A 21,330-nucleotide genomic window follows, 5' to 3' on the forward strand; every position below is an offset into this window, starting at 1 on the left:
TAGAAAGTAATGCAGCGAACACACAAATTTGAAAGAGATCTTTTAAAAAATCTATTGAATCAATATTTCAAATAATAATTTTTTTTTAAACTTCTCAATTAGTGAAAAACATCTTTGTAGATTTGAGTTCAATGTTGAATCTAGCTTTTCTTTGTAACTGGGTCTGATAAACAAATTAATAGACTGATTATAATTACGTTTTGAATATATATATATATATATATATATATATATATATATATATATATATATATATATATATATAGAGAGAGAGAGAGAGAGAGAGAGAGAGAGAGAGAGAGAGCGAGAGAGAGAGAGAGAGGGAGAGAGAGAAATGCTTAATGTGCATAAAACTATATTGATCTCAAGTTAAAATATGCTTTTGTTTTTTGTTCACTGTGTTCGTGGGGTTAATTTTGTTTTATGTTTACAAACATCCTTACGGATAATAGTTTATAATGGTATGTGCTTAGACTGTTCAGGGAATATGGACCTAGACCTATGTAACATATCCTTGCAATCCTGTTTAATATCGGCAGATCTTGCGAGTTGTCCAAAGGTCCAACAGTCTAGTAATTAACATTGTAATCTACCATTAATTTTCGCATTGATTTTGCTGAGAGACTCGGTTATACCTATATATATATATATATATATATATATATATATATATATATATATATATATACATTCATATACATATGTAACAGTTAGTTTGACAGAACTTACTTCAATTAACAATACTTGTAAAAAAAATAATCTAAAACCGTTTGCATAAATGTGTAATAAATATGGTAAAAGTCATCTACCTTACTAAATAGCCTCCCGTGTTTGTTGCAATTAATAGTGAATAATTGTAAAAATGGTGAATTTTAATGAAAAAATGGTGAATTTTAATGAAAAAACTGCTTGCATAGTTGATTTAAAAAATTAAAATGTTTCCCTCTTGAGAAAAGAAGTAAGCCGTTGCATCAGAACTTTGAATGGTCTAATATATCATGATGTCGGATTTTCAATATCTTTTCTAGTTTACGAGATCTAAACGGGACGGACGCGCTGACAGACAGACCACACAAAACTAATAGCGTCTTTTACCCTATTGGGGGCCGCTAAAAAAAGTGATAGCCTTAAAAGTAGACATAAACAGCTGATCTTGTTTAACAGTTAATGTGTAGCCACATTTTCATACTGTGACCCTTTTGCAAATGTTTACTCTTATTTATCGAAAATGACCATATAATAATAATAATAATAATAATAATAATTTTTATTATCCGTGAGGAAATTTGTTTAACAATTGTGCATTACACAAAAAATACACGATTAGAGCAAACATCTTGTACAATAGCACATGAGATATACGTTCATAGCCCAGTTTCTCTTTACCATTACATTAACAACATTAAGTTACATATTGTTCAACGATTTCATACCCAAAGGAACAAATCAGTGTTTTATTTTCAATTTGTTTTTATGATCGGTGTATTACATCTTGTGATTATTATTTGGTATGGAAAAGGACAAAAGAATTTGATCAAACAAAGTTATAAACCAGCCTTGTAAACTTATGACATATTAAAAAAAAACAACTAAAACAAACAACAACTAGAAGTCAAGTCTTAGTTTGCAAAGTTTAGTAATATTTTTATCATAGTTGTATATAAAATATGATATATCAGACAAATGTATACTGGCCAACGAAGTGTATACATGTTCAGGGCTTGAAAGAAATTTCAAAAAATAAATCTTTTAATTAAAGCAAAATAATTACAATTTAAAAATTAAATCATGAGTTGGTCGAGTTGGTCCACATTTTTATTACTGGATATTCTTTAACGTTTTGCTAGCAATAAACTATACCTACAGATATCTGGTTCAAACTACAAAGAATACGCATTCGATCTATTGATCCCCCTACCCGCGGCTGAGCGTCTAACTCCAGCGCCACCCGTCATTAAGTGATTATAATTTTAAAGTATTTAGGTCAATAGATAATTAATAATTAAATTAAAAAGTTTTGAAAGCGAACAAAAAAAAATGAAATAATAGATAAAAAGGAAAGAATAGAGTATTTAGTCCTATTCACGTAAGAATATTAGCAGTGATATATTTAATTAACATACATTAGTGCCAATACTATTGACATGATGATGACTTAACAGTTTGGGGAAAGTTGAAAAAGAATATCAATTCATAAGTATTTTTGTTACGTCTTTATATAACAGAGCGTCCATATTTCAACCAAAAATACTTCTATCGTTATTATGGGATCAATTCAATATGCATGCTATCAGTTTAATATATCTATTGTATATGATCGATCTAATATATTGTTTGTAATCAATCTAATATGCTGTATGTAATCAATAATAAAAAATAAATAAAATATTGTGCTGTATGTGGTCAATCTAATATATTGAATGTGATTAATCTAATAGGTTTTATATAATAAATCTAATATCAATCGATCTGTTCTATGCTGTCAATTTAAATACAATAAATTGCTATCGATCTAATATGTCTACATCTAATCCAGTTTGAAATCAATTTAAAATGTAATATGCGGTCATTGTAATATGTTGCAGGCGTCAATCTAATAGGATTTCTGCTGTCCATCCAATGTATGCGGTCTTTGTGAAGGTATAAGGAGCCAATCTCTTATGTTCTAACGTAACTCTCATAGCACCATGGTAAAAAAAAATTAGAATAAAAACTACAATTTACTAACACTTAATTACATCTAGTGTAACACAAGTTTATGTATTAGAACTCCAGATAAAAAATAATAATTTTGGTAAAATGTTTCGAAACTTATTTTAAAAAAACAGCATTTTGACTAGTGACGATAAAAAAATGGTTAAAAAAATATTTACATGATTAAAATAAAACAATAGCATGACTTAATAATACAGAGCAATATATAAGTACGAAAAACAATAACAAATGTAAGTTTTAAACAATTTGCCACTAACCAATTCCGATAGCTGTTTTGTGTTGTATTGATTAGTCTTCGGCTTCTTTTTCAAGGATCCCAAGTTTCTGACCGATCCATCTGGCTTTAGCCAAAATCTCTTCCTGCATCAGAGCGAAACACATCGACAAGATGGCCATACCAAACAGAATGTAGATACTTCCAAGCATCAGCTGTGCTTGTACTTGGGGGTTGTCAAAGTCTCTCCCTGGTACTACGTCACCGAACCCAATGGTGCTGAGTGTGATGAAGCAGAAGTAAGCAGACTGGAGCCAGTCCCATCCCTCCCACAGACCAAACAACACCGCCCCTCCAAAGATGTAGCCGCCTATGACAATCATGGTGATGGTCAGTGGCACAGTGACTTTTCTGTTTTCCAGTTCATCGTCGTCATCGCTGTCAGAGTCATCATCCAAGATAACTGGGTCATTCTTCTTCAGGTCAAGGGGAACTATCTGAACCTGGCAAGGAAAGAAAAAAATAAAACTAAAAAAACTTAAAGAACGAATGATTACAGGGATTATGCCTATCGATTCAAGTCTCCTCTTCTTCTTTAGACTTTACAATTTTAACATCATGGGAAGAAAAAAAGAAAATGCGAATTGTTTAAGGAAACTATTGAATGCTTCCTTGCCTATAAAATATTCATAATCAATCTGATATGATTTATTACTTTATTTTTTCCTCCGCCTCTGGAGCCAGCAGACGTCAGACGTCTGGTGTCACTCATGTCCATACTGTCCGTAGGAGATTTGGAAGCCATCCGTGTGAATTTTGTATCCATTGGTGCTACCTGAGACATCGGGTTACCTGTGGTATTGTTATAGATTCTATATTACTTCCGTTACATGTATAAACAATAGTGTAGAAAGCATGCAAAGACGAAATAGCTAGAAACAGTGCTCTTCTGTTGTTTTCTGTACAGCATGCACTTTTGGCAGGATCCGTCTCTGAAGTGGGACCAAAAATATCGCGGTAGTTCTTCGTAATTCCACTTTTCACTACTTTTTAAAGCTTTGAATTTAATTAATTTTAGACCAAATTTTTTTTACACTTAAAATGCGTTAAAGTATTGTATCTGAGGGCAATCTCATTGGTGGACATGTGGGGTATGTATCTGGGAGAAGGTTTTCCGTGCTGCCCTTAGGCGCTCAGTAAACACAACTCTGCTTGAGTGGGGTTTCGAACCTCGAGCTCCTTCATAGGTAGTCAAGACAAGCCAAGTTCAAGCGAATTTAGCCTCTTGACCACGCTTCCCACTGGTATCACTCTTGTCCATACTGTCCATAGGAGATTTGGAAGCCATCCGTATAAATTTTCTATCCAGTGGTGCTACCTGAGACATCGTGTTACCTGTGGTATTGTTATAGATTCTATATTACCTCTGTTACATGTATAAACCACTCAATAGTGTAGAAAGCAAGCAAAGACGAAGTAACTAGAAACAGTGCTGATTTGTTGTTTTTTTTATAGGATGTACTGACAGGATCTGTCTCTGAAGAGGGAGCATAAATATCGTTGTATTATGTGGTAGGATCGTAATGATGCTATCGGTTGATTCTTTAATTAGAACTATCAGGAAAAAGTCAGCGAGAACAGCAATGGGAGAAAATTGACTAAACTAGGCTACTAATCAATCTATTTGATTACCACTTTAAAAGGTAAGCATTTAATTATAAAATACTTACATGCCATTGACTTTTTATCAGTATTCCAGTGTCCAACAGTTTCAGAATTTTGTATGGGAACAACCTGAAAGCAATACAAAAAACTTTTTACAGGTTTCAAATGTTCCTTCAGAAGTGACAATTATTACAACCTAGCCCAAACTTCCATCAGGACTGCGTGGGAATAGCGGTGGGCAATACAAGACAAACAAACAACCCACTATTTGAGTCAGCACATACAAGACAAACAAACAAACAACCCACTATTTGAGTCAGCACATACAAGACAAACAAACAAACAACCCACTATTTGAGTCAGCACATACAAGACAAGACAAACAAACAACCCACTATTTGAGTCAGCACATACAAGACAAGACAAACAAACAACCCACTATTTGAGTCAGCACATACAAGACAAGACAAACAAACAACCCACTATTTGAGTCAGCACATACAAGACAAACAAATAAACAACCCACTATTTGAGTCAGCACATACAAGACAAGACAAACAAACAACCCACTATTTGAGTCAGCACATACAAGACAAAACAAACAAACAACTCACTATTTGAGTCAGCACATACAAGACTAACAAGCAACCTATCACTTGGAGTCAGCACGTAGAAGACAAACAAACAACCCACTATTTGAGTCAGCACGTACAAGACAAACAAACAACCTACCACTTGAGTCAGCACTTACAAGACAAACAAACAACCTACCACTTGAGTCAGCACGTACAAGACAAACAAACAACCTACCACTTGAGTCAGCACTTACAAGACAAACAAACAACCTACCACTTGAGTCAGCACTTACAAGACAAACAAACAACCTACCACTTGAGTCAGCACGTACAAGACAAACAAACAACCTACCACTTGAGTCAGCACTTACAAGACAAACAAACAACCTACCACTTGAGTCAGCACTTACAAGACAAACAAACAACCCACTATATGAGTCAGCACTTACAAGACAAACAAACAACCTACCACTTGAGTCAGCACTTACAAGACAAACAAACAACCCACTATATGAGTCAGCACTTACAAGACAAACAAACAACCTACCACTTGAGTCAGCACTTACAAGACAAACAAACAACCTACCACTTGAGTCAGCACGTACAAGACAAACAAGCAACCTATCACTTGGAGTCAGCACTTACAAGACAAACAAGTAACCTACCACTTGAGTCAGCACGTACAAGACAAACAAACAACCTACCACTTGAGTCAGCACGAACAAGACAAACAAACAACCTATCACTTGAGTCAGCACGTACAAGACAAACAAACAACCTACCACTTGAGTCAGCACTTACAAGACAAACAAACAACCCACTATTTGAGTCAGCACTTACTAGACAAACAAACAACCCACTATTTGAGTCAGCCCTTACTAGACAAACAAACAACCCACTATTTGAGTCAGCACGTACTAGACAAACAAATAACATACCACTTGAGTCAGCACTTACAAGACAAACAAACAATCTACCACTTAAGTCAGCACGTACAAGACAAACAAACAACCTACCACTTGAGTCATCACTTACAAGACAAACAAACAACCTACCACTTGAGTCAGCACGTACAAGACAAACAAACAATCTACCACTTGAGTCAGCACGTACAAGACAAACAAACAACACACTATTTGAGTCAGCACTTACAAGACAAACAAACAACACACTATTTGAGTCAGCACTTACAAGACAAACAAACAACCCACTATTTGAGTCAGCACTTACTACACAAACAAACAACATACTATTTGAGTCAGCACGTATAAGACAAACAAACAACCTACCAGTTGAGTCAGCACGTACTAGACAAACAAACAACACACTATTTGAGTCGGCACTTACAAGACAAACAAACAACACACTATTTGAGTCAGCACTTACAAGACAAACAAACAACCTACCACTTGAGTCAGCACTTACAAGACAAACAAACAATCTACCACTTGAGTCAGCACGTACAAGACAAACAAACAACCTACCACTTGAGTCATCACTTACAAGACAAACAAACAACCTACCACTTGAGTCAGCACGTACAAGACAAACAAACAATCTACCACTTGAGTCAGCACGTACAAGACAAACAAACAACCTACCACTTGAGTCAGCACTTACAAGACAAACAAACAACCTACCAGTTGAGTCAGCACGCACAAGACAAACAAACAACCTACCAGTTGAGTCAGCACGTACAAGACAAACAAACAACACACTATTTGAGTCAGCACGTACTAAACAAACAAACAACACACTATTTGAGTCAGCACTTACAAGACAAACAAACAACCTACCACTTAAGTCAGCACGTACTGGACAAAGAATCAAACTTTCACATTTGTATTTCCTACTTTACCTGGTCAGTGTCCTTCTTCTTCTTTCTGCATGCACCGAGACAGCAGATTTTGGCGTAAATAAATCGAAAGATATCGGCCAGTGCGTCACCAATGTTGGCCAGACAAAGGAGCATCAGGGGAATCCCAAGAACTGCGTAGGCAATACAAACAAGGCGGCCCCAAACTGTCTTTGGTGCGATGTGGCCGTAGCCTTGTTAAAGTATAAAAAAAAAAAGAAATTCAATGCAAGGGACCAGCTTAGTTTAAAGTAAAGTTTAAAAGTCAACAAAAATATAAAACAAGATTACAAAGAGAGTTTGTGTTACACAAACTCAGAGGCGGCCCCCGTCGAAGTCGGATCCCTGTCGGATCTGCATATTCGCAAATAATATTCAAGAGGTGATTTAATTTTGATGGTCAAAAGTAATAATGTTTCAAAGATTCATTTGCCGTAAATTTAAATCTAAATTAAATAAAAAATAGTAGATTAGTTTTAGTATATTAAAACATTACAATATTGATCAAAACGTTTGGAAATGAAAATCTACACTTTTTTTTTACACTTTAAGTTAAGAAATTGAAATTCTACATCTTAATCTAGTATATTTTAGTCTAAACTAGATCTAGAAATTCTAGATCTAGACTCTAAAATAATTTTAATTAGAATATAAATCCAGATTTAGATATACTGTAATAAAAATCTAGATCTAGTTTTAAAAATCTAGATTAGATCTAAATCAAGATATCATTCCTTTTTTAAATGCGAGTCACATAACGAGGCTTAATAAACATTACTATACCGAGTTCTTTTTTCATTTCATTTGAAGAATTAATTACATATAACGTCAGAGGGAAAAAAAACACTACGTCACACGGCCTAGCTAGACTAAAAATCGCCTTCATCAATACGAGCCATTTATCGAGTGTTCATAGACTTTGGTGCACCGAGTGCGTTCTTTTAGCATTTCATTTAAAGAACTCATTCCATATGACGTCAAAGGAAAAAAAACACTACGTCACACGGCCTAGCTAGACTAAAAATCGCCTTCATCATTACGAGCCATTTATCGAGTGTTCATAGACATTGGTGCACTGAATGCGTTCTTTTAGCATTTCTTTTAAAGAATTCATTCCATATGACGTCAAAGGAAAAAAAACACTACGTCACACGGCCTAGCTAGACTAAAAATCGCCTTCATCATTACGAGCCATTTATCGAGTGTTCATAGACATTGGTGCACTGAATGCGTTCTTTTAGCATTTCTTTTAAAGAATTCATTCCATATGACGTCAAAGGAAAAAAAAACACTACGTCACACGGCTTAGTTAGACTAAAATATGTTTTCATTAATACGAGCAATTTTTCGAGGGTTAATAGACATTGGTGCACCGAGTGCGTTCTTTTAACATTACATTTAAAGAGTCCATTCATATGACGTCAAAGAAAAAAAATTCCGTTACCTCACAATAGGCTAGTACCGGTACCATAAAAAAATGTCTTTATTTACACGAGATATTTAACGAGGGTTCATAGACATTGGTGCACTGAGTTCTAATAGAATTTATTTAAAAAGGATCAAAGCTGCATTGTTTTTGCGTTTTGTCTGTCAGTCGGTCTGTCCGTCATCTTGATATAAAAAAAACAACAACTAAAAGTTATTAAAAATTGATTAACCTTTTACGTTTCAAAACAATGCAATAATTTTTAGGTATGAACACAATGTTTGGATTCTGTTTTCCTTAAAAATCGGAACATAATATTAACGATAATTAGATTTTTTATGTTTTAGGTAGAAAGTTAAATGTACTGTAAGAGAGTGGTGAGTTAAAATATTTTTCATAAAAATCCGTAAAAACATTATTTCGTAAATGAGAAGATTATTTGTTTATTAATTAGAAGAGGGAGTTCAAACAATTATTTGGCTTTAGTAGATTTTTAAATAAATTCGGAAATTTCTGGCGACGATTTGTAAGAAACAAAATCCGGAACTTTCTTTATCGATTACAAAACTTCTATGTTATGTTTTAGCAAGAAAATTAAATGTCTAAAAAGTAATTTTCAGTAATCAATTTTAGTAAATTACTTTTTTTTAAAGCCCTGAACAACCTATTGTCAATATTTTAAAAATTTGTTTAGAGATGAAAATACGGAACAATTTGATATTGATAACCAAATTATAGTGACGCATTGTCAAATAATATAAGTGTAATATTAGTAAATTATGCGATTTCAAACAATCATTAGGCATAATTCATGTTTTATAAAACAATATCCGGAACATTTTTACACTTAATGAAATATAAGTCAGTATAGAGATTTTGATTTAGCATTAATATGCTATTTACATAAAAAACGGAACAACATATTATTGATAATGTGTTTTGGTAACGTTTAAGCATGGAAATTGAATGTAATATAAATTAGAAGAGCAAACAAACATTTGTTGGGGTTGATTAGTTTTGCACAAAAAAATCCGGATCAATCAATTTTTAGATACTTAAAACTATTGAGACGTTACTGGAGGAACATTAAAGGGTAAATCAGATTTTCAATAGCTTTTAGAGTTTTAGTTTTTTTAATCTAATCGTGACGGACAGACCGACCAACAGACAAAACGCACAAAATAATCTTCTTTTATTCGGATGGGGGCGCTAAACAAAAAAATAAATAAAATCTGATTTTTAAAAAAAGTTTAAGAAATTGGTTTAGCACCTGGTCATGTAGCGACGTTACGCTACTGCACAGAAATCGCTGCATAAAAAGTCCATTAAAAAAAATGTGCGTGATATTTACATACAAAATGCATTATAAGCCTTTATAAACAAACAGAAATGTTTTCTTTTAATTTTAGCAGCTAGTTGACCAGAAAAAACGTCTTTAACTATTATTTATATTTGTTGTAAACATTTCCTGTACATTTTTTCAAATATATTTGACTTAGTGATACTGAAAATACACAGAAATTGTCTATCTTTGTTAGCGTATTGTAATATTGCCTCCCTTACATTTACGTAATTGTTTTAGAATTGGTGAATTTGTATGAAAAAATCGCTTGCATAATTAATTTTATAAATTAAACGGTTTGCTTTTAGAAAACCAAAAGTAGCCGTTGCACCTAAACTTTTCAAGCCGCATTTAATGACGAAATAATATTTTTCATTTCTCTTCTAGTTTTCGAGATCTGAGTGTGACAGACGGACAGACAGACGGACAGACGGACATTTTGCACAAACCTAATAGCGGCTTTTTCCCCTTACGGGGGCCGCTAAAAACAACAACAATGTCAAAAATGTATTATTATATTCTTTATATTTTATAGACAACGGCTCGCTTGTGCTTTGCAAATATACCAAGACAATCCGTATAAATACAAAATTGTTCTGGCTAATGGGTAGATAGTCCTTGTGTAGAGAATTACGTTGATTATACGCTTTTTTTAAAAGTATTTTTCTTATTTACTTGTTTGTATCTATCATTCATTAGTTATTAAGAGCAAAATATACAGTGATGAACAACATAAAGGAGGAATCGTCTTAAAAAACTTTTTTTGTACTGTTACTTGTCTATATCTATCTCTATAATAAAGTAAAAGACCTTTTGTTTCCATATTTTTATTTTCCCAAAACTTCACTCTTTTTCGACATCTCTCACTTACTTATGCACTATGTCTTTCTCTCACGCTTTTTTTTTAATCACTCTCTTTCTTTCCCTCTATTTGTGTCTATCGCTATCACTATTATTGTTGTTCAAAGTCTCTCTCTCTTTATTTCTCTCTATATATCTCTCTCACTCTCTTTCTCTCTCTCTCTCTCTCTCTGACTTATCCTTATCTGCACTTTGTGTTCACTCACCTATAGTGGTGACGACCGTGACAGAAAATAAGACAGCCCCAGGCCATGACCAATCGTAAGATGGACCATTCGGCTGACCATACAGTTGACACCATCTGCCGTTGTAGCCAATGGCTAGTGAATTGTTTCTGAAGGTCTCCAAGACACTCTCCAGTTGAAGTACCATCATCTCTCTAGAGATTTTCAAAGAAAGAAAGATATTTCGACATCACAAGATTAGGCTGCTGCCAACAAGATAACAGGTGCAGCCAGGTAAATAATGTCTAGATTTATTTATGCTGAAAACCTTACAGCAACTAACCATCCTATTTTAGAGGATATAAGGACTTGCTATATGGGCATTTGCCCGGTGGGCAGGTACTCAACTGGGCCGGTAGGGTCACTATGACACGTATGAAATTGTTGAAAACGTTTTAAAACATTCTCTTATAAAAGTGACCTTTTGAGCGTCGTGTTTAAAAAACAAATCTTTTACAGACTCGACAGTGTAATACTAATATAATGTTAACACATTTTGCAAATCAATGTAATAGCCTGCAGTCGTAGACAATGCTGATTGCAGGCTTTTACCCGGATGTTATAGAAATGCCCGGGCTATTTTTGACACCCTGTGCGCCCCTGAGGACTTCTTTATCTCAAAATCCTTTTTACTCGTAATTGCTTAGCAATTCAAAATGCAAGACATCCTTTATATTTGTGCAAGCCTATTTAGTTTTCGTTCCATAATAACCCTGCTTTTGTGTTGTACTAATTGTACATTTTTTGTTCAGTCTCGACTCTTTCAACTTAATCAGTTGGGTTATGACCACCAGTTGCAAAAGTAGAACAAAGGAATTTTTCAATTTATTTTTAACTCTTAAAAATTGTGTCTAACTATTAGTTGTTATATCACCATCAAGTTTAATTATCAACTCTAAGTTACAATAAAAGCCATGAGATTTATTTGTATTTATAGTCAAATAAATTAATAATATTTAGAAAGTCATCTTCATTTATTTGTGCACGGTTTGTCCGGCGACTAGATAGTTTCATACATGGCGAAAATCTAGAAATTGGTATCTTTTTGGTGTCTCCGGTGTACAAACTAAAGGAAGTGTTGCTAATGGAGGATCCGTTTTGATGCCCTCCTTAGTACCGAAGTATCAAATCTGTTTGTAGCACAAAATAATTTGGGTGAGGTGAATAGCATTTAACTTTCACTTTATGACTTAAACGAATGTGCAACTAACTAGCGGGAATAAAGAAGATTTGATTAGGAAATCAACTCCCACGTATTAGAATATTATTAAAGTTAAAATTCAGTTCCTTTTTATTTAGTTGGCAACATTGACTTATTAGTTTAGTGTCCTTGACATTGTTTAGTTTATCGTGGGAATCTGCAATACTTTTAGAATATGACTTTTAGTTTGGATTTGTGACAACATTTTGATATGTAACATATTATTAGTAAAACTTTCATAATTCAAGAAACATTTGTTGAAGTATGTTAAGCTGCAGGGCCGGACTTAAATATGTGGAGGCCCCGGGGAAGGATTTTCGTGGAGGCCCCTCCCGAAATTCAAAATACATTTTTACCAAGGTTAGAACCCAGGACTCCACTCAACCACCCGCCTCTTAAGAGAAACAGATGACCTATAGATCAAGCACTTTTACTTTCCCAACTAATGTCAGGTACCCAACGAGTGAAATTAGGGGCGTCCTGGTTTAGATGTTTGATTAAAGTCCTTGGCTATTCCGTCACATCGTATAGTTACAAAATGCTTTATGAAAAGTAGCTCTTTAACGTGGAAATATAAAAATCTACAGCGTACCTTGCCTTGTCGTTGACGATGCCGCCATTCTGATAGAAAATGTTGAGGGTTGAGTTGATTGTTTTACTCTGCATGGGCTCGTACTCCGACCTCGACTCGTAACAGATTTGTTCCTCATTGTTCTTCTCTAGATGTTCAAAGATGAAGCCACCAGCCACACAGTACAGGACAACCATCAAACACAGGCCGATGTGGGAGAAGAGAAACTTGGTCACCGTTCTACAGCAGCCATCTTTCTCAGGCTTGGTGCTCATGGCTATAGACACAGTGTCTGCATACAAATACAAAGTGATATATTTTTACTTCCTTTGTTGAAGACGTATGTAGACCTATAGACATTTAGGCCTATGTGTACATTTGTGCTTATGTGTTTATATATACTCGTGGGAAGTGTGGTCGAGAGGCTAAGTACGCTTCAACTTGGCTTGGCTTGGCTACCTACCAAGGGGACTCGAGGTTCGACACCCGACTCGGGCATAGTTGTGTTTACTGAGCGCCTAATACATAAAAAATACATCATTAACAACATCAACTTCTAGGCACAAGATGCAACAACAAATGATTCACCGTGTCCCCTGCTGTGTCTCTGTTTGAACGCTTCTTCACATGTCTCTCCATTCACTAAACTGTTTCTTTCGGTCTTCTACAATACGGTGTCCATCTTAAGGCAGTCTTAGTCAATGTGTCTGTCCTCTAAGCCAGTGTTTCCCAAAGTGGGTACGGGAGGACTTTGGAGGGGGATACGCGTTGCGCCTCATTTACTAAGCTGATTTTTTAAAAATACCCAGTTATTATGTTCTGTTAATAAATTAAAGTGTGGTGGGAAGGGGGCGAAGGGTACTCAGCATTACAAAAATTATAAAAGGGGTACACATAAGTCAAAAGTTTGGGAAACACTGCTCTAAGGCCTCTAAGCCATAGCCAGCTCAGTGTTGGATGTTCATTCCTGAAATGACGCTGTTCAGGACATGTTCTACAAGTGTTTAGTTCTAAGTTCTTTAGTCACCTAGAGAATATCATGATAGAAACCCTTGGAGCAAAGGCTGATTTCTTATCTCCAATGTGCACATAGATCTCATAGGAGAGAATACATATCAAGAAGAGAACCTCACTTTCAATCTGAATTGTTTTCAGCTAAATCAGTTGGCATGAAAATTAGTGCTCAAAGAAGCAAAATACTATAGTGTAGTAAAGATACCCCACGATTTTGAATTCAGATCAATCACCAAACATTAGAAAAAGTGTTGTTTTTTTTTTTACATTAAGATACCTAGGATGTAACTCAACAAGAGAGAGAGAGGACCACTGAAAGAGATTTTTAGAAACTAATTTTGTAGCTGGCATCCTCGTTCATTATTAAATTGTGGAAAATCTTAAAAAAGTAGCATCCGCTTCCAGATAAAAATTAAAACTATATTCTTCGCTGGCTGCATTTATAGCAGTTGTGATAGTTGTACAACATAAAAGAATGGATTGGCCTCTCTCTTGATATCCTGCTTATAACAGCTTCTGACTGGGAAAAGTGGAGGGATTTGGTTACGCGAACTGTCACAACACCCATACGACGAAAGTCAATGGACTGATGATGATATAGATGTAAAAGTTGGTAGCTAAACGCTGAGGCTGAAAGAAGAAATCATGTCTTAATAATAATAGAAGTTATTGAACTTACATATCGCTGTTCAGAAACATAATGTAGGTGTCTAACAATACAGTTGGAATGAACGATATAAAATAAGTTTTGCACAGATGGGTCTTATTGTAAGGAATCAGGTTGTTTGTCACATTTGGGAGCGAGTTACAAACCTTATGTCCCAGCACTGAAAAAAGCCCACAAGCCTTAATTTTTGAGGGGGAAACCTGACAAAACTAGAAGCGTGAAGTTCATGCAGGGCAGAGCTACCTAAGAGACATATGGAGTGATCAATTCTCTAATGAGACGAAAGCTAAGCTTGTTCAGCCATAGTGTTAGACACGACTCGCTATGGAAATCATAGTTTAAAATACAGAAGTCATGAAGTTACTAAGAAAAGCTAGATGGACATCGTAAAGGAAGGACCGGCCTCTCGATAGATTGCCTGCTAAGGATAGCTGATGATCGGAAAGAGAGAACTTTGGTTAGGCGAACCCTCACAGCTCGATTACGACGCCAATTAAGAGATTGATGGCGATGATCACAGTGACAATTTGAAAGTGGTGCTACAAATATATAAACTATTTTATGCTTTTTTAATACAGTTTCTACATTAATTACAAGTAAGAAAAATAAATATATAACAAAATTCACTCTCGTAGAAAATCGAACTCTGCAACCTTTGCTCTGAGAACCAATAATTTACCACAGAGTCATACAGAGAACATAGGACTGATGAAAATCAAAGGTTTTTAAACCTACTTTGAAAAAAAAGCTCCATCGCAAAGATAAGCCTATAAATTTTGTATTCACTATTTTTCAAGTATTGCTTCAAAATGTTGAACTTTATATGAATCAGTTTGGAAGACAATTCATGCATAACATTTTCTCTATACATAATTCTAACATGTTTGGTTAAAAACAACTGCACTGGCTGAAACATTTAGATGACACGATAAACCGTATCACAGAAACTTCAAATTTAGCAATCCAATTCGACCCAAGCGAAAATAACAACTGTAAATCATGATAGCGAACTTATTTCTCTGGAAATTGAGTATATTTATCAAATACTATATAAAGAAAGAGCGGAAGAGAAAATTGATAAAGGAGAGATGGACAGATAGATAGATAGATAGATAGATAGATAGATAGATAGATAGATAGATAGATAGATGGATAGATAGATAGATAGATAGATAGATAGATAGATAGATAGATAGATGGATAGATAGATAGATAGATAGATAGATAGATAGATAGATAGATAGATAGATAGATAGATAGATAGATAGATAGATAGATAGATAGATAGATGTCCCTGTATTCACCTCAAACAAGCACTATACAAATATTCCAGATGACAATGTACTCTACCTAGTTGACTTGTTCAGAAGTTATGTCAACTAAGTCTTTGACGTGTGACCGTCTCCTGGCATCAGTCGCCCTTGCAGCAACACCAACGGCATGAAACAAGATCCAAACAAAACGACTAGCTGCCATTAGCGTCATCTGTAGGTCGCACGACATCCTGCCGGGATGCTCATCAATACATACCTTATCGATCAGGTGATTGTATTGTGTTTGTGTTTGATCTAACCTTATGGCTTCTTGTCTTCTTACTGGTCTATTATTAGTCCACCAATGGGACAGTTTATTTATTCAAATCCTTGACCATTGTCTTGTGTACACTTGTCTTAAAATGATTCCCATATTTTCTGCTATCTGTGATGCTAACACACGTGATGAATACTGAGTGTTATTGTTTACTTATGTAATAAATATTTAATAACAAACTAGAACAGCATTCATTTCAATATTGTTATTTTTTCACTTTAAAAAACTCAATGCGTCCACAAAGTCTAAGCATCAAGTTTATTTCCTTTTTCAAATTCTTTGAAAGTTAACAAAACTATCAAGTCAAAACAGAAATAAATCTGACTGTCCGTCAGTCTTTCTATCTAGCTAGCTATAACTAGAAATTGTTTCCCTTGTTCGGGATACCAAAATAAATTAATTAATTACCACTAGTTAATTAACTAATAGGTTAATTTTTGGAAACTTATTCTAGTTTTGTCTAGTAAAATAAATGAGCGTGCAAAATTTCAGCTTGATCCAAGATGGTTGTGGGATAAATAACGCGTACAAACTTTTTACCAGACAGAAAGACAGACAGACAGACAGAGCTATTCAAAGCTTTGTAAAAAAGTAATGCACCCCTTTCAGTATAGTTCATCTGTTTCTGTTGCTCACAGAGAGTATTATGTGGCCATCACAACGACCAACCACCTTTACTTTCCCCAAGAAATGTTGGGTGCCAATTAGAATTGTGTGGACTTAGATTATACAGAATATAGTAATTTTTTTTGCGCACTTTTTATCACTGTAGAATCAAATTTGTTAGCTCATTGGCGTATAGCACAAATTAATTTTATCATCTATCAATATGTCTATACTCTATCAATATGGCGCCCTTGACATGGTTTAGGATACATAAAATTGTCTATTTAATTTCAAACCTTTACTAGACCTTTAGTTTTAATTTTCTTACGTTTTCCTTTAGATGTCCTTACATTGCTTCCACACTTCTCTATATCGCTTTATATGTAACTGTATTTTATGGCTTAAAGAAAGTAAATAGGATCAAAATGTAAAGAAGAAGTTACTCTGTGTTGTACAGTTTTCGTGAAGCTCCCTGGAGATGTGATGATTTATGTTGAAAAACACAAAACAAACAAACAAACTATTATCTCAAATCTTCCGAGTAACAGTAGGGCTACTGTTGTTGTAAGTGTTTTATATTGTGTCACTGGAATGATACAAACACATGGAATGTTAATCACCGTTTGTAAATGTTGTGTTTGTTTGTAAGATGTTTTATATGTTTCAGATGTTCCTTATGAGTTGAAGTATATATATATATATATAACCCTACTGTTACTCGGAAGAATTGAGATAATTGTTTGTTTGTTTGTTTGTGTCTTTCAATATAAATCATCACATACATATATATACTTCCTAGTCCAAACCTCCTGCAGGACGACGCGACAGGATTTCAAGTTTAACCCTGGAATATCGATAAGTCCGAAGGACAGTCCAGCGCGCAAACCGCACAAGCAGGCAGCCATCTTTGGGTAAAAACAATGTATAAATTTAAAGTCTTTTATCCACACTTTTTTTGTTCGTTTTTTTTTTACTTCCAATGGACTCTGTGGGGACATGGAACCCTTCGCGCTACGAGAATTGTTCAGCAGTCTATAGAACCCTACTTTCTCCACATTCTAGAACCTTCATTTCTTTCTTCTGGTATTGATTGAAGAGCAAACACTGCATAGATCGAAATACAAACAAAAAAAAAACAACATGTTAATATCTATTGTAATAAAGTGATATTGCATTAGTTTCTTTTAAAAATCAAATCTCTTATGGTAATTAAATGTCAGTTTTTACATGTACAAATCACAGCTACATTTGTTTCTATGGATTTTAAATTGAGAATTTGACATGTTAAGAGGAATCGAAGAGATTTACCCTATTAGAAATCATATGTTTTAATTTTCACACAATTTTCAGCAATGATTTAAACTTTCACATCATCTCATCAATGATCTGAGAGTTTAAATTTTAAAATAATATCAGAGGCTTTATTTATCTGCAAAGTTTTAAATGCCGAAACAAATGAATTTTTTCAACAAATTTTTTCAAACAATTCTGAACAAATTGTCAACCGAGTTACGCGTATCTGGAATCGATACATTTTAAAAATCGATTCAGAAACAAAATCAATAAGTTCTCAATCGTGCCAATGTCGTCGTCCAAATGTTCAATGTCTATTCTAAAAAGAAAAGTTCAGAAAACAGGTAACAAAAATCAATATGAATATTGATCGATTATGGTATAAACAAAAGACTCTCATTCAATGTTAACGAGACTAGAAATGTGCCAAGGGAAGTAACGCATCAATGTTTCCTGTTATTCACTGATGAGTACTGAAAAGAAACACATAAAAAAACTTTTTTCAAAAACAAAGATTATATTAAGTGTAATTCTATCAATTAGTTTGGATCTGTCATGTAATTAAATCTATAATAGATCTAGACTAAGAAAAATATTAAATCTACGATTAGAAATATTTAGGCGATTTGAGCTTTCTCAATGTGCTAGGATCCTATTCCTTGTCTGACCATACCAGTTGGGAAGGAAAGAATAGGGTACCTGGGTTAATGTTACCGTCATCAGCTTTTAAAAGATTTTTACAAAAGTTGAATGTGAACTCAAGGCTCAAGCCTCCTCAAGGGAACTAATTCAACTTATACCACCTCATCGCTCAAGCAATGGCGGACTGGGTGTCAAAGTCTGCCCGGGCATTTCTATGCAATGTGGACCACAAATTGTGTGCCCTGGCATTTTTATGCAATGCGGACCACAAATTATATGCCATACGATGAGCATAAAATCGTAGGCCTACGTGTTCTTAAAAGCATTGTATAAAGTTTAATAATGTATCAAAAGTATTTTCATCTCATCTCATCTCTGCATGTGGTCCCTTCTGGGCCATAGGCCACCAACCAGCTGCCTCCAGGCATCTCGGTTCTGGGCGAGTCTCTCCAACTGTCCCCACGTCTTGCCCATCTGCCTTCCATCTGCCTCCAAATCGCGGCGCCATGTATTCCTGGGCCGTCCCCTTTTCCTCTTTTCTTGGGGGTTCCAGGTTAGGGCTTGCATTGTTATGTTGGATGCAAGCTTGCGAAGGATGTGACCTTTCCATCTCAAGCTTAAGTATTTTGCTATATGAATAAAATTCAATAATTTATTAGAGGATTTTGAAACTATCTGATAAGAACTATAACTAAATGAATAAAGTATAACACTTGGAATGATGAATCTCTTCTAAAAAATTCCTGCTATCATATACATGTACTTGACATCATGGGCGTAGCGCCCTCCCCCCCGCGAAAAAAAAATGTGTATGTATGTATGTATGTATGTGTGTGTACATAATCTTTATTACATTCTGACCCTTCATTCTTTTGGAACACGTTTATTGTGTAGTTTGTTATTCCTGTAGTTAGTGGAAAAATTGTTGACTCCCAGCCATTGCTAGCGGAGCCCCGCCGCTAAGCACTATTTTTGGTATTGAATGCCAACAAAATGCATATTTTGAGGTATCTACAGTGCATTTTCCTGCTATTAAAAAGTCTGATTTCAAAAACCTAATGTGCTATTCTTACTGACTGTTTCCACAAAAATCTGTCACTGGTAATGTCTGAAGCCTCTCCCCACCTGCTCTGAGGACCTCAATGAATGTGTGTACTAAAATGTCATCGCAACTCTTATTATGCCTAATTCATTTTGTCGGAGAAAATGTCCTGCAAACCTCATGCGACGCTCTGTCACAGTCTTACTAAGGGGTCTGCTCCCAGTTCGGCATGGGATTTCCTTTATTTAGACCCGATCTCTATAACTGACTTCTAAAATCTGTCTTAGCCATCTTTGTTGAGCCACATTTAGTGTTTTTCAATTGCAGATGACTATTCACTGCACTTTATTAAATGAGCCCCGCCACTGGTAGAAATGTGTAACCTCTCTTGAATACTCTCTTGGAATTAGGTGACTGTAGTTTGCTTTAGATTTTATATCGAAAAGGGAAGTTTTATCGTCAAAATCATCTGTTGGGGGTTTTAAACTAAAAAATCTCATTACTTGGTTGTTTGTTTGTTTTTTTAGTTCAAAACCCCATTTAGCTACGATCATAGAATTTGGTAACTGTAAATTGCTTTAGAATAATATTGAAGATAGAGGTTTTCCCACCTCAAAACGCTCTGTAGGGGGATTTTAAACTCAAAACCATCTGAAGGAGAGGAGTTTAAACTCAAAACCCCGAATTGGCTTGACTACGCTCAAATAATTTTAGTGTGTAATTTGTTTTTTCATATTGAAGAGGTATTTTTTTAGCATTAAACCCTTCTGAAGGGGGATTTAAACGCAACGCTCATAGCATTTTGAGTGCGTAATTTGCTTTTTTTAACATTGAAGATGTATTTTTTATCTTCCAACCCCGCTGGAGGGGGGTTTAAACTCAAAACCCCTTTTCTACGCTCATAGATTGTAGAGTGTGTAATTTGCTTTTTTTTTTTATTGAGGATGTATTTTTTAACTTCAAACTCCACTGGAGGGGAGTTTAAACTTAAAACTGAGTCAACACCCATTTATCTACATTCATAACATTTTGAGTGCATAATTTGCTTTTTTTTTTCATATTGAAGAGGGGTTTATCGTACATTTTGGAGGGGGTTTTAAAATCAAAATCTTCCTTAACTGTGCTATTGGAATTTGGGGATTGTCGCTTGTATTTTTTTGTTTTGTTTTATAGAAGGGGATTTAACTGCAAAAACCCCTGGTAGGGGGTTTTAAACTCAAAACCCCCTTAGGCGTTTTTAAACTCAAAACCCCCTGTTAGGGGGTTTGAAACTCAAAACCCCTTTGGCTGCGCTGGGGCAAGTGATGGTTTAGTATTAAAATGTTACCTAAAATAAACAAAAACAAAGCAAAAAATCAGTCACAAAAACCCGTCTCCCCCCCCCCCCACGGGGGGGATTTCATTTCGGGGGGGGGGGTCCCCCCCCCCCCGGCTACGCCCATGCTTGACATTCACATTCAAGGCATTCAAAGTTGGTTATGTCATATTGTTTGACACGACTCCCTGTCAAAATAATCTCTAACAGTAATTCCCAAATTGGTCTATATAGACCCGCAGGGGTCTACGAAGACTTCCAAGGAATCTACGAAAGTGAACAGATAAACTAGGGTCTATGAGATGTCCACGGTGGTCTACGATAATAGATTTCATTTAAACAGGTCGTGGCTTAAAATAATTTTTACATTCCATTAATGTAATTCTTTCATACACAAATATATGATTTGTACCTTAGTTAATCATTTAAATATTTATCCTGCTATTCAAACCAAAAATTGTTGTATTTAATTTCCATATTTATTTAAATAGCGTTGTCTATATGTAACCAAT

The 21,330-nt window shown here is 35.0% G+C and overlaps 1 protein-coding gene across 2 annotated transcripts; it reads right to left on the reverse strand.

Moving 5' to 3' along the window:
• Positions 1-1,279: 1,279 nt before the first annotated feature.
• Positions 1,280-15,815, reverse strand: LOC106061316 (TWiK family of potassium channels protein 7-like). 2 transcript variants are annotated; one of them, XM_056009943.1, is made up of 7 exons: positions 15,681-15,815; positions 12,671-12,941; positions 10,860-11,032; positions 7,028-7,218; positions 4,660-4,723; positions 3,645-3,781; positions 1,280-3,432 (listed from the first exon to the last, which is right to left on the reverse strand). In XM_056009943.1, exons 2-7 carry the CDS (start codon positions 12,922-12,924, stop codon positions 3,004-3,006), a joined length of 1,248 nt encoding a protein of 415 aa, XP_055865918.1. In that variant the 5' UTR covers positions 12,925-12,941; positions 15,681-15,815; the 3' UTR covers positions 1,280-3,003. The 2 variants fall into 2 exon arrangements, with proteins under 2 accessions (XP_055865918.1, XP_055865913.1); XM_056009938.1 differs by having other exon boundaries at positions 15,635-15,815.
• Positions 15,816-21,330: the final 5,515 nt, after the last annotated feature.

Source organism: Biomphalaria glabrata, chromosome 1, assembly GCF_947242115.1.
Source record: "Biomphalaria glabrata chromosome 1, xgBioGlab47.1, whole genome shotgun sequence".
In the NCBI taxonomy this organism is placed as follows: domain Eukaryota; kingdom Metazoa; phylum Mollusca; class Gastropoda; family Planorbidae; genus Biomphalaria; species Biomphalaria glabrata.